This window comes from Pectinophora gossypiella, chromosome 10, assembly GCF_024362695.1.
Source record: "Pectinophora gossypiella chromosome 10, ilPecGoss1.1, whole genome shotgun sequence".
NCBI classification, from domain to species: Eukaryota; Metazoa; Arthropoda; class Insecta; order Lepidoptera; family Gelechiidae; genus Pectinophora; species Pectinophora gossypiella.
The window spans coordinates 9,262,639-9,290,491 of record NC_065413.1 but is presented as its reverse complement, the minus strand read 5'-3'; the positions used below and the strand labels follow the sequence as shown (position 1 = coordinate 9,290,491).

At 36.6% G+C, this 27,853-nt stretch overlaps 1 protein-coding gene across 1 annotated transcript in view; it reads right to left on the bottom strand.

The window, feature by feature from the left end:
• Window positions 1-21,481, bottom strand: part of LOC126370089 (lachesin-like) — a 54,862-nt gene extending 33,381 nt beyond the window's left edge. Inside the window, exon 1 of the mRNA XM_050014809.1 lies at window positions 21,340-21,481. Coding sequence (XP_049870766.1) covers window positions 21,340-21,424 — 85 coding nt within the window. The 5' untranslated portion in view covers window positions 21,425-21,481. The remainder of the gene's footprint in view (window positions 1-21,339) is intronic.
• Window positions 21,482-27,853: the final 6,372 nt, after the last annotated feature.

Below are 27,853 nucleotides of genomic sequence, written 5' to 3'. Positions count from 1 at the left end.
GGAACGGGAATAGAACAAATCCATCGCGCCCATCAATCTTGTAGCGCGGCGGGCCGTACGCGACGTCGTGTAATGAAAGAAGAGCTTATGCAGCACATATAAACAATCGGAAAATGTTGTTTCTAATATCCCACGAAAGATAGATGGGAGCAACGTATTTCTTTTAAACCTACATAAGGTTCAACGTAACCCCGTTAATCCTGAGGATAGGAGTTTCTCAGTCTGGTTTATTAGGCGTCATGATATATCTGTTCGTATGTATGGGATAGCTCGCTAAAGTTGAAAGATTTATTTACCTTTTCTTTTAATATTTTTTGTACGGGGCTCCCGGGGTATTGTAATGGTGTGAACCTTATTGATTGGCATCCTATATTGACAAAATTTACGTTCTGGGTGATTGCATTTTGGAGTGAATCTCTAATTCAAATCATAGTAAATAGTAGCTAGATGCAGTCTTTGGCGCAGGACAGCGACGCTACCTACTCCATTTGTCCCCCTCTCGGAGAACCTTCCACCAGGTTATGAGCTGACTAGGCTGACCTGGAAATGATTAAATAGACTCCGCACACAGGTTGGCCGAAGTAAAGATAACCTGCCCAGGTGGGGTTTTCTCAACGGATCGGACCTGAGCTGCGTGTGTGGTGTTACGCCACAGACTACGGCTCACCTGACATCTTGCCCCGCGTGCCCTGATACCTGTACGCGAGAGGAGCTGATGAATGCCACTGAAAATGCTGCCCGGGTGGCAAAATACTGGGCTGAAAAAATCTGAATGCCATCGAAACGACAAGAAGAAGATTATAGTAAAATTTTAAATTCATACTTCATGCGGTATTCACTTTTTCGTCGTAAGTACCTCTATTATGCTATAAATTTGTCCTTGCCAAGTTAGAAATGAAACCCTTCATTGACTCCACTATTCAAATAAACAGTAAATAGTTAGGTACATCAACGGAGTATGGTGTTTCTTTCTTAACATCATCCCAAGGTACTCAACTCCTTACTTCTCCTATTAACAACCGACCTCCCGCCCGCTAGAACTTATATACTTACTTTAAGAAGTAGAAAAGAAAATAACAAAGTTGCTTCAAGATTTGTCGTGTATATTAAGATAACTTGAATTACAACTTGTACTAATAACGGAATATTGCTTTAATACTTAGCTACATGGTTTAGCAATGAGATTTAAATGTTATATTGTGTAGGCATCGTGTTTTCAACAATAAATAAATAAAAATAAACAGCAGAAGGATCGAATAGGCTTAGGCAGATAAGATAAGAAAAATAAAAAAATATACAATCAACAGAATTAAAAGTACCTTCGTATTTAAATAGAAAGATACTCAAGTATTTCAAGATAAATAAAAGTGCAGAAAATATTTTTGGTATTAGCGAAACATATCGTCAAAAATATTTTAAATTCATATAAACATTTTTTGTATTTTTTTGCTGCTGGTCCTGCATACGTGGCGCATGATAGCGTTTTCTCTCGACTTTTTAAAAACGTGATGGTGGCTGTATCCTACACAATTAGGCATACTACGAACCCTTTTTATATGAAAGAGAGATACAAAATATAAAACAAAATAGCACCATGGTACCCGCTTAGTTACTAGATTAGGCATGAAAATAAAATGTACTTAAAAAAGATATAAATGGGTATATGTATGTATGTATTTATATTTATATATTTCTGTTTTATTTTTATTTATTTATTTTACTTTTATTTGTTTTTTATTTATAGAATTTATTATTTTATACAAGATGTTGCACTGTCCCGCACCAAATTGTAATAATGTTTCCTATCCACTGGTTGCCTGGAAGAAATTGCTGTTTAGCAATAAGGCCGCCAGATTGTACTGTATCTACCATCATCTGTGTTAATTTGTTTTGTATGTTGTGTGCAATAAAGTATATTTGAATTGATTTGATTTGAGATTATATGAAGAAATTGGATCTTGTCTGTTTTTTTTTCGGTAAGTTTTATTGCGTAATTGCGGACTATAGCGAGTTTCAATGGTCATACCTAGCTTTGCACCGTAACTTAGGTATTAAAAAAATGATCTTTTATTTCGAATTGCCGTTTATATGGACAAAATTACATTTACTTTAGAATAAATAGACAAATCTTTACATTGATACATATATATTGTCGCACATAAATGTTGTTGTGCTCTGCCTGGTGTGTAGAAAGGTGGTAAATAATGTGGTGACTTCGACATGACCACGTTATATTATGTTATTTAATAGGCACAAACATATCCTAGCTTCCAACTAGTCAAATCAGTTACTTTTTACTAAACGTCAAAACATGAAATTACTATGGAATTTGTATGAAAAAGCACACTTTTACGTCAATAAAAAAACGTGACAAAATGTCAAAATGTTATTACGTTTTTCTTAATTAAAATTCATAAATAAGTTTAGTAGAAAAAAGGAAATGTTTTTCGTTAGTTTTAGATCTGTCTTTATTTAGTAATCAGTAGGTATTTCATAATTTATCTTGAACCTAGTACACGATCCAATTACACGATTCTTGCAGTCGATCGTGTTATCAAACTCTACAATAAAACGTAAATATTAGTAACATACCCAGTTTTAATCAGTAAATGTTAAGTAGCTCAAATATCACTCTTATTACGGAAACCAAATATTATTACTACAAATTATAATAAGAAATATTAATACAAAAGAATACAACAAATAGTCTTTCAGTTTTCGCTTCTCTCGACAATAATCGTCTTCACTTGTTTTTCTTTTCTCGTAGTCGCAGACGGAACACCCGCCAAAACGTTTTTCTCTTAAAAAGTGACGTTACGTTCCTTTTTTGAAATTGCCAACAATCGTAGAAGAAAAAACGTGCAATTTTTGTGTACCTATTTGATAATATAATGTTACGTATGTATGTTTTACAACAAACGAAAGAACGTTCAACATAATTATTAGGGTTGTTAGGGAGCTCCGTAACCGTAACCGAAACTATCGGATATCCGATATAAAAAAACATCCGTAACTGTAACCGAATCCGAAATAAAAGTTTCGGATAATATCAGATAGGGGCGGAGTCTAATTGAGACACGTTATTTTAATCGGCTGGCCGCTGCCAGTGCCGATACACAATCCGCGCGCATTGTAACTTGTCGTTATAAATAAAACCACTTTATTACCTATTTGTATTTTACTTTTGAAATTACTTAAAAAAATAATATCCGTAACCGAAATTATCCGAAACTAACGGATAATCCGAAATAATGTATTATCCGTATCCGGTATAATAATCGTTCTTATATCCGTATCCAATCCGTATCCGAAATTTCATATACATAACATCCCTGATAATTATTATCGAAGGTTTCTGTGTAATGTGGCGTTACTTGGTATAATTATAACGTGATGCCTTCCTCAGCCAGATATTTAATCCAAGACGTAGTACTCCCTTGGGAAAGCTTAATGTTAGCGCTTAATGCCTCGGGCGGGAAACTATTTATTATAGTTTTTGTCTAGTCCAACCACTGTTATTATGCTTATCATACTGGTTTTCTTATCTACTCGTACGTTTTGGTTCCCGACAATTCTTAATATTTCTTAATTAATTCAAATGATGGCTATCTCACAGTCGTCTTTATACCTTGTATCGGAGTCATAAATTAAATAAAGTAGAGAATGGCCCCGATTCCTGCAGAAACCTCCTAATTTTATTTTAAGTTATAGCCGTAATTTTCTTATTCGCCGTAAAGGAAAGGGACGGATTATGAGGTGCTGATTCCGGTACACACCATCTAAGTTTATTTTAAGTAATACCTGTCATCTTCTTATCCGTCAAAAAGGAAAGGGACGGGTAATCGACAGGCATAAGACTTATGGAACACACCTCAATTTTAGGCAGAAATTTATAAAACCAATAAAAGGCCAATCATCATCAGCCCATTAACGTCCCCACTGCTGGGGCACGGGCCTTCCCTATGGATGGATAGAGAGATCGGGCCTTAAAGCATCACGCGGGCCCAGTGGGGATTGATGGTTAAAAACTTTTTTTTTTGTGGTCACCCATCCTATGACCGGCCATTGCGAAAGTTGCTTAACTTCGACAATCGCAGACCGAGCGCTTTTACCGCTGCGCCACCGAGCACCTCATCATCAAAAGGCCAATAACCCGGTCAAACGGTTTGCATACCACCGAGATACCTGTTTTATTAGTCCGGGTTAGTCATTCATTTTAAAATTAACAGATGTCCATAATCCCCCTCCGGACTCGTGGTCACACCAGGTTGTCACACCAGTATGACAGACAGGAATTTTATTCTTATTTGTCACACCGCTAACAATACAACAACTTTTATCACACCATTGTTAGTGCGGAGGATATCCCTATGATAAAAAATATATCGATATTTGCCATAAGGCATTATATTTGTGCAAAGAGATTAATTATGTTTAATAGCGCATTCTTTTTGTTTATTCCTATCTTCTATCACTGGCGACCTAATGGATTTTTCCATAATTACCAGATTTTTTTTATTTGATAATAAGTCATATTATCGCATTAACTACTTGGCCGGACAAATGAGGAGCGCTGAAGGCTCTAACCCGGTACAACATTTAAGACAACAGGCCTGAAGGTGCCCAACTGGGCGCGATACTCGGCTCAAGGCGTCGTCTGAGAGGAAAAATGTTTGAAAGAATTAATCGACCCTAGTGGGTCGATAGCGATAAGTTTCTGTTAAATAAAGTATAATTTCGTAAATAAAATCAATTTTAATTTATACGCCGATAAACACAGCACTACTTATAATGACAAGTCAGGAAAAAGGTGTTGTATTGTTAGCGGTGTGACAAACAAGAAAAAAAATCCTGTTTGTCATACTGGTGTGACAACCTGGTGTGACCACGAGTCCGGAGGGCTTTTTAGTCATAAGTGAATATGTTACCAATCCATATTTTTAAATGGTCTATCAAGGAACATTCAATTATAACACAGATAGCTAAATTTTATATACCTAACTATATATTTGTGGGATATAGAAATAACACGGGATATATTTTAAATGTCTGTAAAGACATTGAATCATATAATATATAAAGGAGTAATCCTTTTATTTTATACACTCCTTATATTTTACCCCAACCATTGCACCATCGACTCACCTCTCTTACTTAAAAAAAAACTGCCTTACGTCCCTTTCATTAACCATCCTCCTTTCATACCATAAACAATCAAATTCCCATTCGTTATCCTTCCATACTATTCTCACTTTCCTACATATTTGCCAAACGATAATAATATAGGTATATCGACTACCACGTTAATAACAAGTAAATAGAGGAACTAGTAGAAACCCAAACAGGAATCGAAACCAAATATTAGTACTTAATTGAATATTTACGTATAGCTTGTCAATATGTACATCAAAGCCGTACCAGGTTTCAACTAGTAATCCCTTTAATGCAAAGGGTTCTATCGCTTTAATTAACGCTAATACTAGAGTAGCGAGTTAATAATGTCGGTGTTAGGGCGTTGATGAGACAACAAGGTTATGCGGCCACTTGAAATATGATTAGAGGTGTTCATCAGGGGTAAGTGTTTACGTCGTTTTGAGCGTTGTGTAGCACGTGAGAGCCGAAGCGAGTTGTGGGACGAGAGGGCAGTGTGGCGTATCTAACCAAGGATGAAGCGGGATGGTTCTCTGTGGCCCCAGATTAGGGACCTTTATCCATTTCTTCCCGCGCATGCGTAATCTGTAGCTTTGCCGGAAAAATAGGGAGCGCTAAGGGGAACCTCACTCTCTCATCTCTATTAGTCTTCCGCTCTTACAACATTAGCGGCACCTTACGATGGCAGTTTTGACATAAAAAATCGATAAACATAATGAAATAAACTATTTGCTTTTTTAAAGTAGTTATGAATTAATACGAAACTTCTATCGTGCGGATTGTGAGGTGGATTATCAATCTCATCAACCCTGGTGTCAGGGTTACTATTGAGCCGCCAAATGCCCCTGACATGACTCATGTAACGACTACGTACTTACATCAGTAAGTAATAACCGGGACCAATGGCTTAACGTGCCTTCCGAAACACGGATCGTCTTACTTGCGGATAATTAGGTGATCAGCCTGTAATGTCCTAACCAAACTAGGGATCACAAAGTGATTTCTGTGATATGTCCCCACTGGGATTCGAACCCGTGACCTCCGTATCGTGAGCCCAACGCTCAACCACTGGACTACAGAGGCCGAATACGAAACTTAATCAGCGGGACTAACGTCAAAACGGCCATCAATGATTTATTTGTATACAAATTTGGGAATAATATTGGTTAAGCAGGGGCCCAAAACGCCCCTGGGCCCTGGATCACCTGAGTCCGCCAGCAGTGGCGTCCTTGGCACTCAACCCGCGTATTTACCTAATTGCGCCAGTCCGTTGTGACAAAACTCCGCATGGGCAGTGGGCAAATTAGATTTCCTCCACGCTCCCCGGTCACTCGCTTTACTTACCTCTTTCACCCTAAATTGACTTTGCGATAATTGAAAAGCGCAGAATACACGTACCGACGTTAGTGTTCTGGAATAGTAATTACAAGACACGTGAGAATTGTTAGAAAGTTAATTGTACTCTCTATGACTGCATCAGCGTGCTCTTTGACTGGAACGTTCTTTGTTAATTTTCTTTGTCATTATTTTCCTTTACCAACAATTAAGGGCAAAAGTTATTTTGTACAGATGAGAGCGGAATCTATTTGTTTATTTATTTGGCACCCATGACTAGTTACAGTAGTGAAAAGAAGTAATTGTATCATAAACCGGACTATAACATTAAAACATGCATGCACATTCAGCCACATTAATTATGTTAAACCTAGAGGGTATGTTGCGGTTAATATATCAAAAAGAATCTCATAACTAGTGTATCTTTAAATACGTATTCGGTAATTGAATTATTTTTTAAGATTTAAGATTTATTTAAAAAAGTTAGACTATGTAGTTTGATCACTACAGGCTAGTCGTAATACCTTTGCTACAACGTTACCTAAACTTTTTCGAATAATGTAATTTTAAAAGCGTTCCGAGAAATGTATTACCCGTTTCCAATAAGGGAATAGCATCGACGGCTAAAAATGAAGTTCCAAATTCGAACGGTTTGAGTTTCAGCGGCATTCGTGACTATCGATTTTATGCAAAATGCAACAAGATTCACTTGAACGTAGTGCCTCGCCGCACGACCGCCGTACGGCGAACGTTTTGTGCCTATCTGCCTATCTAGCCGACAATTACATTGGTATCGCTATCGACGTTTGTAAATGGCTGCGAATAATGAAGGGACTAGAGCCAGAGGATCCAGTAACAATAACAATAGTGAAAGGTAAGGTAATATTGTTTTGTTATTTTTACCCCATAGTCTTCTCGGATCACGATGGAAATGGTAATAAATAATCCGATATACTGAATATTTTGTATTATCTTATACAAAACACAGTTCTTTTACAGTGCTGGGCAAATTTATTAATAGTTGAAATAGAAACAATCGGTTCTTTGTAAAATTATTTGAATACAGTTTTATGTTTCTTCTAGGTCTTAGATAGAGGCGTCTATCGTGGTTACTATCGTTTGCCACCATAAGGTATATTTGAGACAAACAATATTCACCCAGTAACTTTGGAAAATAACTCCATTCGAAACTAATGGACTCTTGACAATATAATTGGAACGGATATAATATTTTATGTGTTAGATATAAACTTGTGCTACCTGAATGACCATGTTTACGCGGTTATTATCATAATTAAAACACGATAATATCGGGTTCTTACTGCGTTAAAATCAGGTATAAGAGACTCCAGATAATTTAACACACACAAGTGATACAAATATTGAGTGTGTCTCGGCAGTCCCATATATCTGATTTTAATGCGGTAAGAACCCGGTATTATGTATATTCATTATGTATCTACATGTAAAAAAATAAGAAGTAGAAGAGTGTGTAAGATTAATGTAAAAATGTTTGTCTTGTTTACTCGAGGAGCTTGTCTATAGACATCTTACGTGTGCTGGAGATGTTAAATTTAATGTTCGAAATATCACATTAGCTCCGCAGAGCGATATGAGCGGCAACGTCTGGCGTTTACTGTCTGAATGAAGACATATTTTATCTTTTCTAGAGAGTTTATACAAGTTTATGTAATCTACTATGCTTTTATACACAGGCTGTCAAATGATGGTACGCAAAAAAAGCTTTCGGTTTTCCTCTTAGTAATCACCTCTATTCACTTTTATATGGTAGGTAAAAAGTAAGTGCTCAATACGCAACTGTCCAGGGATGTATACCTAATGTTACATGTGTGTCTGTGTGTGTGTTGTGTTGTGTTAATGTGTTGCTGTTTAGCAATAAGGCCGCCTATTGTGCTTATGTTTTTATTCGTATGTTTATGTCCTTTGAATATGTCGCTGTGCAATAAAGTATTTTTGATTGATTGTTACTATAGCAACACCATCTGTCCGTCTGATGGCTGTGACCTAAGTAACTTAAGAAAAAACTGGATTCATTATATTTCTGTGGCTTAGGTGGTAACTCACCCACTGTAAACTCACCTGGTGGATGAGTTGCCAGCTTCTCAGATTATTAGTGGTCATTTCACCCAATATTTTAGTTGATTGTAGATGAGTTTACTATGTGAGTAAGTTATTAGTTCATCTTGCGATTTAGGTACCTCTGACTAGCCCAATTGGGAATATAGTCGTGAGCGTTTGTTATGTTTTGTTCATACAGGGTGTTAGTGACATCGTACCGAATACTGAGGGGAATGATTCTGTTCATGATTCTGAGTTAATATCAAGTGGAATTTTCCGTCACTTAGGGACAATATTTTTTTTCAAGCTTGTAACAAAAGATTTATGCAATCGTGCATGGTCTGTCAGGGTCGTAGTAAGTGAAATTCCGAGGTCTCTGGTTAACCGATTAGAAAATAGGCATATCTTATGTATATGAAACAAAAGGATCACATGGGGACAGGGACCACCGCCAGTTTTGTTACGGCGTACCATGAGGTTGCCCTGTATACATATATAATAATATATATGGTAAGATATATTATAATGTAACACGCCTCCGTGCTGTAGTGGTTAGAGCGTTAGGCTCACGATCTGGAGGTCACTTTGTGAGACTGTCCTTTGTTTGGTAAGGACTTTTCAGGCTTGAATAACTTGATTGTCCGAAAAAGTAAGATGATTCCGTGCTTCGGAGGGCACGTTAAGCCGATGGTCCCGGCTATTAGCCGTAAAAACACCTCCACCAACCCGCATTGTGAGCAGCGTGATGGAGTATGCTCCATACCCCCTCCGGTTGATTGAGGGGAGGCCTGTGCCCAGCAGTGGGACGTATGTAGGCTGTTTATGTTGTATGTTATGTTGTATAATTATAATGTAAGTATGCAACTCGTGTTTTTCTACAAACTTGGCCGATACAGTCGAGGTGGATGTAGAGGAAGGATTTGGAGTAGTATTAATGAATAAAGATCGTTAATATACACATATCGATTTTTGAATTATTTAACTCAATGAGAACTAGAACAAAATGCTTTTAGGCCCCTATGGGTACAAATATACTTTATTGCAGCAAAATAAAAAGAAATAATTACAAAAGACTCTAAACTAGGTACATGGCAAATGGCAGCTTTGTCGCTAAAAGCGTTTTCTTCCAGACAACCATAAGGCGAGAAAAAATATAATAAATGAAAATGAAATTGAAACCTACCCTACCTACTTACCTATACCGACCATTGTACTTATTTTATATTTTACAATATTGTGTCAGAACTTATGAGAGTAAGAGTATAACAATATATAATATTATTATATGAGAAACGTGTTGAAATACTAAGCTTCCTAAAGTATTAGCGCGTTAAAATAATAGTACCCAGAGACACCCTTGTAACTATGTAGCGCGTGTCGTCGCAGGTAATTGTGTTAGGTGTATGTTAAGCTGACAACAACTCACACACAAAGATGTTGATCAAACCAATGTTTTACGCTTCCACTAATTTCTTAAATCTATTTATTTGTCCTTTGAAAAGGTTCAGTACGACCTACTCTGAACAACTGGCGTGCGTGTATGAAGCGATTGGTGAATGTGGAGGAAGCAAGGTAATTGTGTCAGGATCCAAGCCTAAGTTTCTGCTTACCCCGGTGGGAAATAGGCGTGAGTTTATGTATGTTTGTGTGTATATACACTTCATTATAAGACACGACGTTTGCCTTCTCTTCAATCTGTTCAATGTAAGTTCTTCTTGGTCTTCCCCTTCCTCTCCTTCCTTGTAGCTTCCCTTCTATGATGTTTTTAACATATTCGTCGTGTCTCATTAAGTGTCCAATCATCTTGCTTCCTCTGTCCTCAATAACTCTCAATATTTACCTCTTTTCCCTTACTCGTACTAGCACTTCCTCATTAGTAACCCTTTTAGTCCAACTTATTCTTTCCATTCTCCTCCAACACCACTTTTCAAAGGCCTAGAGTCTCTCTCTGTCTTTCTGTGTCAGTGTCGAAGTTTCACACCCACAGAGGGCTATATATACTCCATATGAAAGTGTTGATGCATCGTTTTCTGATTGCTTTGACTTTCTTAGCCTTGAATATGCACCCCTTGCTATGAAAGGCTTGGTTCGCCATTGCTATTCAGATTTTAACGTCTAAAGTACATCGTGAGTAATATTAATATTATTTACTATTTTTCTATTTATAAGGACTTTCTAAAATACTTGAATTAATTGCTTTTATTTTAAAGTTTTCTAAAATAACAGTAACTACAACTACCTAAGTAAGTGTAGCGAGTGCGTCCCATCCGGCGTAATAGAGAGAATTGGCAGCGTGTAACACTCATGGAAAGCAATTAGTGGTTAGGTCTTGGATGAGCCGACAACGGCTCACCCTAATAAGATGTTGATAAAGCCAATTTAGCCCTCACTCCCGACTCACAGTTTATTATCAGTTTCCTCCAATTTTAGTTTAAGATCCTTCCATTGTAAACGAACAAACTAATACAAATTCCGCTTAATTTGGTCTTTGTACCAACGATCTACGCACGATATCGACCGATCTGTTCGGTTAGTTAACCAATTTAAACTTTGTTTGTATGTGTCGATAACTTAAATTAATATGAGTTACAACTTGTGGCTTGTGTTAATTTGCTTACATTACACTTAAGTTAATTAGTTTTGTTGTTTTTATCGCAGTATTTATAGGTAACGAGTGTGTTGTTGGATCAGATTATGTATGTTTGATTGGATTTCTGATTGTATTTTGAATAAGTTTCAGACTAAATCGTTAGTCATATTAACACTATTGAGATTTGAATTATTCCTTCTACATTCTACAAAACGTTTTGCGTAGCGTTAAATAAAAATAATATCTTTGAAAAGATTTGATAATTATTTTGAAAAAAAAAAAAAAAAAAAAAACTAATTATGTTCTAAAGGTTATCTCATCCCCGGACAAGTAGCCTAAAACTTCAATAATTCTACACACATCTTTTTTATATTATTGTATTGTTACTGTGGTGTCCTCTAGTAGTAAATTATAACATAACATAACTTAATTGCGCACACCGAAAATACAAGATTACAAAACAAAAGATAAATTGAACAGTACAATAGTGTGTATTGTTACTTTCTTTCACGTCACTTAAAAAATTTGAATGTTAATTCAATTTAATAAAAGTCTAATCCTTTGGTGTCGAACGCTGAAAACCATTTAGGTTTCCTTAGCGAACTAAGTAAGCACAATCTTACACAAGCACTTATTAATTTACCAGAAACGGTATTACTATAAAACATTCAGGTTCGTTAAAGTAGGAATGTTCGCGAATGGAATTAAATTGGCCTTATTCCACATTACGAGTGCCAAAATCTCTGTACTTGCGCGAAATGTACCATTAACACGTAGTATGATAATTTTGGGTGTAGTAGGTATCCGGGTTGGATTTGGGGAGGTACTCTGGTCACATGTGAGTGCTTTGGCCGAGTGGGTACTTACTTATATGACGTAATCTGAGGAGAAACACGGTCTTGAACACGTGATGATAATTGCAATTTGAAGTTATGCCTGGACTTAGATGTGATTGTTGTTTAAGGGGAAGATTTTTGGACAATGGGTTAATGTGGTCAAATAACGCATTAGCTACTTGAATAGTGTAATAATAAAATATGAAATATGTCAGATATGGTAGTTTAACATTTGACGATAATAATCCAATACTTTTTTATTAAGATCATTTTAAGTATTTTATTTTTACAAAACACGGGCGGCCATGATTGAGCTTTGTGTGACGTCACATTTCACAAAATAAACAGAAACTATCTGTCAGGTTTCATGTTACACTGTTTGACAGTTTCTTTGTTTGTTGAAATGTGACGTCACTGAGCGAAATGTCACGTAACCAACCGTTTTAGCGCGAAATTTAAAACATTTGAAGAAAAATAAGGTTTTTTTCTATTTTCGAGAAAATAAAATATTTTAAGAGGTATAAAATAAGTGTCTGTCATTTTTTAAATACTTATCTGAAAATTGTTCAGTAGCCAATTGTAGGTAACACGAGAGACCTCAAAAATGTGTAAAAAGTAAGAATGAAGATAAAGTAACATGGTAGAACATTATTTAGTCAGCAAAACTATGTAATTATGTATCACAACTGTTACATTAAAAGGAGACTGTTAGTTAAATTGGCACAGAGGTGAAATACCAGCATCGACTGCATGATTACACCACAGAATAGCTGTGGTGTTCACTCGACGTCGAACATACCCGCTGAAGCGTTACTCTGGTTCTACTGCGGCGATATAAACGTACCTACGCGATATATTCATAAGCAATATCATGTACTCACTTTGGGACCCTGTCGCATTAACATATTTACATTTGGTGAGACTTTCAGTTCAATTTGTCGAAAAAGTTAATGTGACATGGTACTAGTCTATTAAGTACATACCATGTACCCACTTTAGAACTCAGTCGCATTAACATATTGTTAGGGTTCGTAATTTTTATTTTATTATTTAATTATTATTAGATTATATAACTTAATAACAGACGGGATAAAGTCGTGAATCTGTGTTACGACTTTATTATTTTTAATTTGGAACTGGCATATTATTTCATTTGTTTTTATTTTGATTTCTTCTTTTTCGAACGGGAACGTTTTCCCGCCTTCTTAAAAAGGCGGCGACGGGAATCTTGTTCGGTTGCGGTAATCTGTTATGAAGAGTTGGATAGTTAACATTGTTTATGAAAATATAACATTGTTCAAGAGAATTGCTGAATTGTTTGATTACGAAGAGCACTTCCCCACCTGAGAGCAGTAGTAGTATCACAATATTTACATTTGGTGAGACTTTCAGTTCAATTTGTCGAAAAAGCTAATGTGACATGGTAGTCTATACATAAAATGCCAGTGGTTGTACATAATCTGTCGTACGATATCTTTATTAGCGTAGGCAGAGCCTGAATGTCAATTTGCCACAATTTGCGGCCATTGTTGGCTTTCGTGTTTTCTGATGATGATATAGTGTGTACTGACATTATAGTTACCAGCCCTTCTGTTATACGAGTAATAAGACATTTACTTATAAGTCCGTAAGAGGTAGTATGTGTTTATCTCTTATTTGAGTTCTACATCCCAACATTCATAATTATTATCCCCATAAAATTAATAGTTAGAAGAAGAAAGTATAGGCGTAAAATTATCCTTCAGTAAACTTATACTTATTAGTCTTAAGAGAAGCAGCGAAAATATTCTGCAATTTTCTTGTTCGTACAGATGCACGTCAACATATACGATAATATAACTCAATACTGAGTATATCAGTACTAGTAGAGTCAGTGAAATGGAGTAAAAACAATATCAAAGAGCAAATGTCTCGAAAGAAATGTCGGAGTCCGTATGAAGGTTATAAAATATCTGGATGACAGCTTGCCGTTATATTGCCGTTATAAATCAGGTGCGCGACAGTGGAGCGTGGTTGGCGACAACGGCGACGCGTGTGGCGGCGTCGCGCGGCGCGTGGTCGCGTGACGTGGCGACTCGTGCCACCTCGTGTCGCGCCCCGACGCCAATCAGATGCATAAATATACATAACACGCCTATGACCCCCTACCCTATCCTTCAGATAGACGTGAGCTGCAATCACGTTCTACACAATATTTTCCATATACCCTATCAAATTTACTGTAAACATCAAGATGGAGCTCTCTCAAGTAAACTCCGCGTCCCTTCCAGCAATACCTATTAGGAAGTAGTAAAACTCACTCTACTATGAATATAATGATGCTTAATTTACCTACCTAATTGTTTTAATTTTCACTTCAGATCAAAGTCAAGAACTTGCTCAATCGAAAAAATTTATGGGTCACCATTGTTTTCAGAACAAAGAGCAAATACGTAAGGTATAATATTCCGCGACGAAAACCTTTGTGAATAGATTTTGCTTTACGAACGTGTACCGCGAATTCGCGTCAGTTGCAGGTACAGTTTGTTTTTATTGAGGACGGAAAAAGAATAACATCGATGTGGGACACAATAGTGGAGTGTAAACGAGTGGGGGTGGATTTAACCCGTATGCGAACCGCGGGTCCAGCCGGCGATAGTTTCCAGCTCATATGATGGTATTGTACGCGCTCTAACCCGCCGAGCTGTCGGTGCTCTCGCGGTTTCACTAACTCGCATTTGCTTCGTGACCGAGCCCTATAGAGCATTACAGTTCGACTGTAAATAAAATAGCATTGTGGCGCGGAAACCGCACATCGAAAAACCGGAGAGCGTCGCGTGAAATGCTACCGGGCGGCGGGATCGGTATAGACGTCGCGAAATATGGCCGACCGCGCGCACATACGAAATATATGGCACAATTCGCCGCCCGTGTCGAGCCGTGCCGGGCTCTGCGACTCTTTGTGTTTTTCCCACAGTTGCCTCCATAGGTAATTATTATGATAGATCGCCTGTCGCTTAAATGCACTCTCCTAGGTAGGTAAGTCATATTTATACGAAGCAGTTTGCCAAATTCCATATCGACACTAAGTAAATATAATTTAATGTACTTTCATACATTACATTAATTATTCTACTTCAAGTAAATTAATTATCCTAAACAATAAAACACCATTCTATTTCTAAGAATTACAGCCGGTGGGAACTTTTCTGAAACGTCCTTTGTCACAAAAGTGTCGACTGAATAAGGATTTCTACCATTTCTTCTCACTATCCAAAAGGTGGGCGAAGCTTTTACGAGGAGCGTATTTTATGAATTCATTACCACAATAATTTTCTCGTAAAAACCCTTTTCATAAACTCTACTCTCAAGTAATAAAAGTAACAATGTTGGTTTAGTTCGGGTTCATAAGTTGGATGCAGAGATTCCCTAATATTTATTATGGAGTGTTATATTTATTGCAGAGCAGAGACGGGTAATTTTGAATAGATCTTAAGGAAGTTTGGGTTCCACTAAGATTTTCGCAAATCCTGCAGTTGCGTCGCCGACTCACGGGCAACTAGCGTAAACTTGTATAGAGAATTTGCCTCGAAATATTTTCCCAGACGAAAAGACCGTGAACGGCAAATTTAAGTTTTTATGTGTGCCGAGATTTCTTTAAAAATACACGTCGAACTCTGCCGGAAGTTAATAAAAATTAGTTGAGAAGTTCGGAGAGACGTGTTTGCTTCGACATCGTTCTAGAAAATTTTAGATTATCGCCGTGACTGATGCACTATCTTCTCTGCAATAAGGTGACCTTATGTAAATGTATAGTGTATTTACATCAAATCTTTCGTTAGGAAACTTACTTATAAATAAAATAGGTGTAAGTAAGTAATGTTATATCTCTTTAAATCCAAATAAAATATAACAGGAATATTGACTTTTAAAATGAATGTGTGCAAAATCCATTTTAAATAAAAGTATATACAGAAAATCCTACCCGAAATCTTACCATTTGCTAAAAAAATCCAGAAACTCCAACTTTACTGTAATTAGATTACGTAATTTGTCTCCTACAATCTCAGCCAATCATAGTCGGAAAATGGGCAAACAGTTTGTTTATTAAATCAATGGAAGTGGAATTTGAAATCAAAAGTAATCTGCTTGCGCGGAAATGTGGAAGGAGATGGATGACAAGGAAAATACGCGAGAAAATTCAAAAGGAAAGCAAGGTGGAGCGGGCACAGAAGATTGGCTTCATTAGATAGAGGGACCGAGGGCGCGAATTCCGGGAAACACGGCCGACCAGCACGACACGCTGTGAGACGTATGTTTTACGTTGTTTGAGGTTTACACGGTTATTATATTTCAACACTGTTGCATTAAAACACATAATACCGGGTTATAACCGCGTTAATCAGGGATATGGGACTCCCGATATTTCAACACTATTGCAAGTGCCATATCGGGAGTCTCATATCCGCTTATAACCCGGTATTATGTGTGTCAATGACGTATTTTTTTTTATTGACGTGACTTATTGTATATTTGCTTCGGAGAACTCTTTTACAGTATGATCCTTTTGTTTATAATCTATAAATGTTAATTTAAGTAAATCTGTCTGTATTATTAAACTTTATGAATAAATAAAAACATTTTTTTTTAATTTACTTACTTAGACATTTACTTACAGAAAATGTCCGGAAAGAGCTCAATCTATCATTAGATATAATTTATTATTTAATGTTGTTGACTTATATTCTTTTTTTGAAATGTCACTCTCTTCCTACAGTTATTCCATTTTTAAGGGATCTGCTAAGCTAACCTGAAGATTTGGAAAGTCCGTTTTTTTGTAACTGAAGCGATTGTTCGTCTGGCTTTTCAACCACGAAGGGAAAACCAGCCCAACACAGGTTAGGTCACATATAATATTACGAAAATGTTATTTTACAAAATAATCTACGAACACACATACACAGTTTTGGAATGGGTTGTTGATGTAAGTTTATTTTTGCGGGGTACCAGTGTAAAAGGTAAGATTGGCTTGCCAAACATTTGGTCGGTGTGTCCGCAGCTTAGCCGGCGCGCCTTCACTACCACAGCACGCTATTCTACTTCCATCTGTGTACAATCTCCATTCTTTTTATAATTCTGACAAAAAACAAACACAGGAAAAACCAAAAATCCAAGATGCTTCAAATAACTTTATACACAAGTTACTGTTTAGAACATCAAAATAAAAATAAATAACTAGTTAAATAAAAAAGCACGTCAGAAACTTGGGAACTTTTCTCGTTAAAATGCAAAAACATTTCGTTTTTCAACAAAAAACTAGCAGAGCACTTTTCCATAACAAGCACGATAACTATTTCTAAGGAAAACTCCTTCAATTCGTTTGGGTATTTCGCATTATTGTTCGAGTAATAAGTTGGGTAAAGTCGTCCTTTCTCCCGCATTACATACGTCAAGTTTATTGGTATTTATTGACGAGGACAAAAAGTACACCTTTATTGAAAAGTGGTTCCAATTTTGAAGATGGCAACCGATCTGGGTATGAATTTCTTAGTGTTAAATATAGCCCTTGTAATTGAAGTTTCGGCTGTCAATCTAAATCTCGAAGTCAACCTATCCCTGTTCTCCACTAGACTCTGAACTATCGAGTAATCCCATAGAATACAACAATAATTAATATTTTACGAGGGCAAAATTTTGTAGCACTTCATAACTTGGAGAGATGAGTGTTCAAGTTCTGTTGCGAAATAGATGTTTTATGATATGTAGTGAGAACAGTAAACAAGGAAGTTTCGGTATCGCGACCGCATTCTGGGGTCGGGAGGCTTGTTTATGTGGCAATTGGCGTCGCAATGAACTGGCTCTGTCGGCCAACTTGCCGACGCCGGCGCGAGGCAAAGGCGCGCCCGAGTTGAGTAACAAATTGAGGCGCAGCCGCGCCGGCAACTCGCAAATAATCATCACTAGGTAACTTAACAACTCCCGCAAGTTCACCTACAGTTCCGTATAAACTATCGCGGTCAAGACGTAACACAAATCTACCGCCAACTATCCAACTAGCTGACCGTGCGATTCATTATTAAGTTTTCTTCAGCGTCAATGAATAGACGACAATGGCGGAAGACGGTTCGCTTTCGGTGTAATATTCATATAGATTTAACAAAATCCAATAATTCCCATTTGAATATTCTACGGCTCATCCAGCAAAAAGCTAATCCTCTGAATAATGGGGTTATCTATATCAACGGCGGAGCAGGCATGGCGGAAAAATATGCCGATTGTTTGGCGCAGTGCGAGCTTATGGTAGGTATTAATAACGGCTTTTAAATAATAAATCTCCCGTTGTTGATGTTTTAATTGCCTCCGTGGCTGTTCGCCGCCGCCGCCGCTGACTATTGTGTCGAGGTAACGTCTATGAAATGTTAATGATTGCTGACTTATTGAATTTATTACACTACCTAAACATAAGCAAGTCGGTAAGTATATTGTTTTCAGGCTACGCTCGGTTATTATGGAGTTCTGGTTAAATGATAAATTTATGCGGAATTGAAGAACAAATTAATCGATACTCATGAAAACTTTATTAAGTTAGATATTAACGAAATCAATTGTTACGATGTGCGTGTAATAAATTAATACGTATATATCAATAGACATAGGAGTTAAGCGGTATCATGGTTTGTTTTTTGAGCATAATTTTATAAAGAAATCTAATCGAAGCATGAAGTCTTTGATGAGAGTGAAAGAAGCGAAATTAGTGTGTGGGGATCGTGGTCTCTGCTTACTCCAACGGGAATAAGCGCTAATTTATGTATGTATCTAATCGAAATGGGAACGGTAGGTATATTTTGAAATGAAGTACAATAACAAATATGAAATGTTTATTAAATCCGAACATTCACGAGTCATGTCAGGGGCCTATGGCGGCTCAGTAATTACCCTGACTCCAGGGTTGATGGGGTTGGTAATTCACCTCATAATCCACAAGATAGAAGAAGAAGATCCGAACGCTCCTCAATTGATTGAGACGACAGGGGTAGTAGGTAATCATCCAGAACCGACATCAGAGTTATTTCCCTCTGGCTTAAGGACTGCTGACATTGTGTCTTGTGCCATAGCAGGCTGTAGACCTCACAACTAGGGAATGCAAACCGATCTCGCAACATCTGGTCTAATTTTTCGGGATCAATTCCGAAGCAAAATAAAGATGAGATCTCATTCAAGATTGACGGGATTGCGGATTATACTTTTTGTTTTGATTATGCTGATTTCCAAAGAAAAAATAATTCTTTAGTTAGTAATATTGAAGAATAAAGGTTTTTGTTTTCTTTAAAAAAAAATTGTTTTGATTAGCCTCACTATCACAAACAAGCAGTTTTCATCGTTTTCAGCCACCCTAACTTTGCATTTTATTATGACCTAGATGAGATCTCGTGGGATTGATATTTCCAATCCCGCGGGATCTCGAATTTGTGATCTCGAGTCGGGATTGCATCCCCTACTCATGACGCTTGAATCAAACTGAGCCGTAGTGTACAGTCACCCATCCTATGACTGACATTCGAGTTTGCTTTACTTGTTTGATTGGTAGCCGACGACGATTTTGACTCCTAAAAATAACGCATGGTAATGATATCTTCACATCAAAACAGATTTCTATAAAATCAAAATAAGATTTTGTAAAATAGGCTTATTGCGTACCAGATGCAGAAAAAAATGCATATGTCCATGAAATTATAAGGTTAAACGAAGAAAAATCTTTACAGCGCCATCTATATTGCTTTTGAGGAATGTAGCCTGGATAGTCCCTTATTGAGATATAGTCATGATCTTATTTTTTTTTCGACACCGGGAAAGGGAGCCAAGCAATACTAATTTGAATGTATCTAGTTGAAGACATCGGGTCGATTCCTACGTTAATAATAAAATAAAAGTGCCCCTTCAACATGTCTACTCTTATCTACGTACAAGCGACAAATAACGTGGGCTTAGACCAATAGACATACGATGTTTGCTACAAAAACTGCAAGCGCTGCTTCTATTGGTCAATGTTTGTCACGTCTACATAGATAGCGCGAAACATGCCGACTGATCATGAAACAAAACAGGTCGTAAATTGACAAAAATATTATTATTTAAAAATGGGTATTTTCCCAGCAGTTGGATCAAATACGCTAGTAATAATAATGATCAAGAATAAGACAGGTATTATAAATTAAATCTAAAACAATATTATATTTAAGTACTTACTTAAGAGATTATTAAAATATTGAAGATATTACCAGAATACTCGTATATATTATAATATAATTATAACGTGTATAATGCCTATAAGGCACTGGGTATGTAACTGAAATTAAATAAGTACAGTTGCCTCAGTTTATTCAGTTTCACTACATTCGTTTACTTAATTTGTTATAAGTATAATATTAGTGAGAAAACAAAGTATAAATTTTATTATCTTCACCGCAATGATGCTCTAATTATCATATATCATTTAAGTTTATAGTTACTTTTGTCGATATTTAATTATTATAAAACCGAGCTCCCAGAATAATTAATTAAGTGATTATTGAAGAACACGAAAACCATGCTTTATTCTACGACGAAAATAATTATAGCCTAATTATTAATGAAAAAAAAACAAAAGTGTGACTAATATTTTTTAAAAGAAGCCTTTTAAAGAAGTATTGAAACGTGCGTTTTTTAAAATATCCTATCACCATCAAAGTATTGTTATTTTTTATATCTATAACGGACATTGCACCTATTATTATAGTTCTATATTATGACCGAACCAATTTTATATGCAAAGGAGTTCTTCGAAATCCGTTCTCTAAGTATTTCGCTGACAAAACTACACTTTTATGACTACATTGAGCGTTGCATGTCAACATACGCGCGGAACGGCTTTACAGTCCGGCCCTCAAGCGTGGTCTCTGCTACTTCGTAATAAGGAACTCGAGTGTGTATAGTTGTGTTGCCAGTTGTAAGCGGTTTACGATTTACGAGTGAGCGGTCATCTGTATAGGGTTGTAAAGTCATAAAACATGTAACTCGCATCACAAACTTTCAGCGATGTGACAAAGTTTTTGTACGTATAAAACTAATAGGTGTGCTACTTCGGTTGACTGTATTATGACATTTGATTTATATAACTTTTGTTTGTCGTTATAAGGTTGAGTTGATTTGTGATACGTAAGGTTGTTATTTTGCCTTCATTGTGTAAGAAAGATTAAAAATATTTTGGTAAAAACTGACATTTACGTCAGTTGTTTACATTAGTGAGTATAAAAACTTAACTTATTTTTTTATTTACTTAATATACAAATAAATATAAGAAATACACCCATGTTATTCGTTATAACTTACCGTCGGAAGCAGCCGCGGACCCGCCACATACTAGCAGCAACAGAACTGTCGCCGTTAAACACGGAGCCAATCTTTGACAGCTCATGTTGGAAAATACTTTCAGCCTGACATCGTAATCGAATCAACTTTTCAGACTATTGTTGATATGTCAACAAAAGTGGTTTCATGGCTGCCGGTGGGGTGAGTTCGGAGTTCAATCATTCATTGGCGCTTAGGTATCGGCTCGATTAAAAATTCATCGGTTGAATCGAGCGATGGAGTCGAGTGTCGAGTGAGCGTCTACGACGAGCGAGAGGTAAGCGAACGAGCGGCAGGCTCCGAGCGCGCCGGCTACGTACTGCCCGTTCGCGTAGCGCTTTGTCTACGGCGTTACGACCCAGCGTAGCGCTTGCGTAGCCCCGCCTGCTCGGATGAAAGGACGGAACATTACCAGTATTTGTAACAGTTTGCGTCAAATTGATATAAATGGAGACGGTTTTAATAAAGTGTAATTGACTTTTGCCGACTTTGCAACGCATTCATTTCGACCACGCTAAGACGTCTCAGGCAGGTGTGCCGCCAAACACCGACCTAGTTAACTCTACTTCTAGACGCGAAATGTCTCAAATTTCTATGTAATATTAATTAACGTTGCTATGGAGTAAGATCTGTTACTCTAAAATTAATTAATAGTCAAATTGAGCATAAATTTGAATACTGAACTAAATGCATTAATAAATAAAATACCTAACGGATTTTTTTAAGGTAGGTATTTGATATGAAAATAAACATTCTTGTCTACGTTGTCGTAGAATTAAAAGTTCAAAATAAAAGTTATAATAACTTTCTTAAATTTTTCTGACAATATTTCCGCAAACCAAATTGAGCTGAAAGTGGAACGCCACCCGCGATTTATTACTTCAAATATCTATCCGTCTCCGAGAAAAGAACATTTTACATCTGATTTAGTAACTACTTAATTGTGGTGGAATAATGAGCTCCAAAACCCGAAGTTTCGAATGCCGAGAGCTTTTCAACTTCATTCAAATTACTTTTAATATTACTTGTATAAGTTTGTCTTCGTTTCGCCGGCTTCATCATTTGATGCTGTTTTTAGAAGCAGAAAAATTAAGTGAATTAATTATAATTTGTTCCGGACGTAATGATTGACGTAATTAAAAAAGTAGCTACCTTATTATTGGCACACATACCTAATTAGGTTATAAACCCATGTTCGTACTCGAAATGGTTGTGAAAACATGCTACTTATTGATAATTGATTTCGCACAAGAGAAATAAGGGATGAAACGTGATACCAAATCCCACGAACAATAGCGACTAATTCGTTTGTAAGTCACGACGTAATCATTAGTCGTCTAAAACAACGGCAGATAAAAATAAATACACCTTTTATCTTTTATTTATTTTATTTGCTTCTGAAACCTTGTAATACAATCCGGCCTCTGTGACCGAGTGATAAAGAATAATGTACGAATTTATTAAAAAAATATGTGGGTAGAGAAAGGTATCACATTATTCGCCAATTAAAATGTTATTTACAGATGACCGAAGTATTATAATTACTTATGAGATTAAATTACCCTTTACGAGGAGTATAATAATAATGAGATTAAATTCCTCTTTACGCTAGACATGAACCTACTTGTTTTAATAAATATTTTACCTAACCTTAACAGCTTCATTCTTATTTTTTTTTATTAAGTAAGTAAGTGTTTCGGCGACATTTGAATTTTCGATACATAGTAAAGTGATAGGATGACGTTTGAATTTTTACCCGACAGGGGCCAAGTAAAAAGGTGGGTTATATGTTTGACCGCTATGTATATGTCGAATAATAAAAATACGAAAAAAAATATTATTTTTTAAAATTATTATTATATAATTTTATTATTTAAATTGATTTCTTAGATATCATATTATTTAGATTATTTATGGGCTTTATAATCTATTAATTGATGATCAGTTATTCGGTAAAACTGCAGGCTCGTTTCAGTCGGGGGACAGGTTGAAACACTGTATACAGTTGTTTCACTTCACTTTTGTCGTCAATTTACACATTATAAATCGCTTTACAACAAAATAATTGTCCGCCGCCATGATCCAAATCAAAACAAAGCGACACCAGTAGGTGGATAATGTTACTAATTTTACGATATGATTGCCAACGTTTGGCCATATCATGAACTAATCATGCATTCAGTTCATTGTGTTCATTGATCTGGCCAAACTGCATCATGATATGGCCAACGAGTGATATTCTACCTCATGAAATATGACCATTTCATGAAATGATTGAGCACATATATATGTTCTGGTCAAGGTCTGGCCACGACATATAGTACATGTATGTGTGTATGTACGACTATTCCCTTCTAAGTTGTACACCAACTTTCAGAATTTAACAAATAAGGTGTCACTAGAAGCGTATTGATTATCCGATGGTGTGTCATCTCACTGACTTCAACGTGGCGCCCTCTAGGGGCCATAAAGAGATGTTTATCTCGGAATAGCAAATAACAACTATAGGATCGGCTGGGATCAAGAACAATGTAAGCTCACGGAACTACATCCGTTGCAAGATGAACTGAGTACCCAGGCCAACGCTTCACCAAGCTTACTGTTAGACCAGCAGCCGTATCGCCATCTATTAATGGTCGAGCCAACTGTGTTAGTAAAAATAAAGAAGATACTTTGTGCGTCATTTAATAGAATAAACGGAAATCCTTGCCATTCTTCTCCTCCTCCTATGGCGTGGGTTGTAAGGTGGATAACCGACCTCATCAACCCTGGTGTCAGAGTTATTTAATTGAGCCACCAAAGGCCCCTGACATGACTCATTTAACGACTACGTACTTAGACCAGCAAGTAATCAGGTGATCAGCAATAATCTAGCCAAACTAGGGATCACAAAGTGATTTTTATGATTTGTCCGCACCGGGATCCAAACTTGGGACCTCCAGATCGGGAGTACAACGATCAACTACTGGACCACCGAGGCAGTTATCACGTTGCCATTAGCACGGTTAGAATCAAAATATGTTTTTACCTGCCCGTCCTTTAAGTATTGGTCGTTGTTTTCCGAGATGTAGATTTCGTGATTAAGTGAGTGCTTGAATATAAAGAGGCTTGATCAAAATACTCAAAGTGCGTTGCTAATGATTCTAAGCATTGTTTGCCTTCCTTATGAAGCACTTAAGAGTAATTAATGAGGATCGCCGAGATGAATCACCAAAATTTACATGCGGGGAGAGCTTTCAATTTTATCTAAATTTGGAATTGGAAAATCATTGAAATTTTTAGGTTTTTTTTGTGTCTAATAGGCACTTATTTATTCATTTATTTATAAAGTACAATCACATCACATACATTAAAACATTACACTAAGTAGTAGGTAACTATGTGGTGGCGAATGTTGAATAGTTGGTATAACGCTTGACTCTCATAGTGATATGTAGATTGATTTTTTTATTAAATGATAGATTATTGAATATGAATTAGAGTTTCAAACAAGAGTTTGGATCTTAAATGATTATGATTTGCTCATCGGTGAAGGGAAACATCATACGTACCCGAGAAATGTGTATTTGGAGATATGTGACCTAATATGTAATAGGGTGCTGAAAGAAATTTCGGGTTGGATCAGATAGGCAGTCACTTCTGCAAAAAAACACACACTAGAGAAACACAGCTAGAGATGATGCATCAACAATTACGTAATAATGAGTACGAATACCTGTACAGGTTTATTTAACACGTCACAGCTAAGTCATCATCATCAGCCGTACGACGCCCACTGCTGGGCATAGGCCTCCCCGAAGGATCTCCACGACGATCGGTCCTGCGCTGCCCGCATCCAGCGGCTTCCCGTGACCTTCACCAGATCGTCGGTCCACCTTGTAGCGGGCCTACCCACTGAGCGTCGTCCGACACGTGGTCACCATTCCAGAACCCTTCCGCCCCAGCGGCCATCAGTTCTCCTCGCTATGTGTCCTGCCCACTGCCACTTCAGCTTTGCAATTCTCCGAGCTATGTCGGTGACTTTAGCTAAGTATTCTATACAAATTCCATAGAAATCATTTTGACATTTTGTGAAAAGTATAACATTTGACTATGTATAGTATAAGTTATCATGTAAGTAATCCTTTTTAATTCAAAACACTTTATTGCACATAAACACAACATAGAGGACAAATACAAAATCACAGCAGAAGCATGTACGATTGGCGGCCTTATAGCTAAACAGCAATTTATTCTAGGCAACCGTACGGTAAAAGAAATGATGAATGAAGAAAAGATGGTTGGATGGATGGCAAAAGTAAATGAAACAGTACTTTGTTACTAGTTGAAGATTTCCCCTAGTCATTAGAATAACAAAGTTTTCCATTAGTGATGTTTCGAGAATCCTGTCAAATTAGACGGTGTCATTAGATATTTTGTATACACAAACAGGAACCAGTTCTAATTAAGCGACACAAGTAATAAGACAAATAATATTTACTGTGAACATTATCGACACCTCTAATCCAAGAACCAAATCCAAGTAAGAGTGAGGTGCGCGCTGAATCGTGTAATATAGGTATCAAATAAAAAAAAGAAAAAAAAAATGATGTCTTATGTCGTGTGAATTATGTGTGTGTGTGTGTGTGTGTATTGTCATGTGTTTTAAATCATGTCTGTAGCTATCGATGCAAGTAGGTTGGTAGGTTAATACCCGATCACAGAGCGTATAATAATAAAGATTTTTTATTACTTACAAATAAATTATAATTAACTCACATAATAATATTATAGACCGACGCTTCAAAGTTTGCGGAACTTTCCAGATGGAAATTATAGTAATTAATAACAAATTTCGGCAACACCAATTAATACTTAATTTAAAATAAATTATAAAATCACCAGAATTATTGGTAGTCATACAAGATTTACTGCAAATATTGACAACAGCTTCCGACCTATCCTATGACCTATCAGGCTTCGTGTAAATTGAACACTATTATGCCACACGTGCCATCGATCCAATGCTCATTAAACTTACACACTATGGGTGAGGTTAGTTATCAGCATTACAAACACTTTTTGTAATCTCCACCGCTTATCGACTTTTACAACACGCAGCGTAAAGCAACCAGTTTTTCATTTCGTTATTAAGCCGTGTGTGAATACTTATTCAAATACTTCGATTATTTTATGCCGGTTATTATTACATGGCTACTAAAACACCCTAACATCATCTATATAAATAATGCACTTCAAACCTGCCTAATAGCTCTTCGATTTTGTACCGGTAATACTATTTATGTTGGGAAATAAATAGGGCTGAGCAAGATAAGCACGGCACAAGGCGGTTGGTTATTCAGGGATCCGCCGTTTAAGCTGGCAGAACCCTTTTTTCCGTCTTCGCAAATCGTCGGGATTAAGCTCAAAAGCTCACACCTTTCCAACAATATTTTTTTCGGCTTAACCGCCGCAGCTATGATACAAAATGCTCGATCAATAGACGTTTGAAAAGTTCCGTCTCTGGAACTTTTATTGATATTTCTGAGATGAAAGGAAAATACGATTACACTGAACTGTTCATGATTTTTTTGGGGAAAATGAAGATACAACTTTTGTAGTGACGAAAGCGACTGTAAATAAGGTGTCATTTTTTATAGAATAAGGGTGATTACTCAGATTTTCTTTTTTATGGTAGATATGTTCGCGTTTCACTAAAATCGATCAAGTAAGTATGTTATAAAATATTAAGACTGTTTGTATTATAAGTCTGGACACATAACCTACAATCTACGTAAAAAGCCCATTCTCCTTATTTACATTGAAAAGAAATCAGACAAATGTGCGATTGCCGGATTTTCGTATGGATATCGTAGCAAAGCCCGTACTTTGATGTCGAATAAAAATTATTGCATTGTAAACATTTGGGGGAAATCTTTTTGCACATGGCGAGGAGAAGGTAAAAGTTTGTTCGTTTCAAATTCAATATATTATGGCGAGCGTGCTCCCGCTCCGACACCGAAACTCAGTGGAGCATTGAGAACGGAAAATTTATTGTTTTTCTAAGAAAATTTTCTTCGTAGAACGCTGTACCCGGGCGGGAAGGGTTGCAAAAACTTAATGACGTCGACAAGTGCCTTGATTGTTCAACCTGTGTATTTTCTTCCTTTTAGCTTATGATGGGCTACAAAACAAAATTTTCCCCCAGGTTCTTCATTTTTTAAATCTCACCAGCTAACCAGCTTGTTTTACTTAAACTTGCTTATTTTAAACTGCTGTTTCGCTTTATAAAGTTCATCATTTTCTGAAAAGTTTTGCTGCTTATGGTGAATATTATATTAATATTATATTTATTTTATTGTCATAGTTTAATTATACAAGTCAGTATTTATTAAAGTAATATTCGAATATATCACACTCGTAACCCCTTTTTATTTCTGCGTTTACTGTCGGATTGAAATATGATATTGGATACCTACAATTTCATTTCAATGTTCGGAAGCCTTGAAAGGTTTTG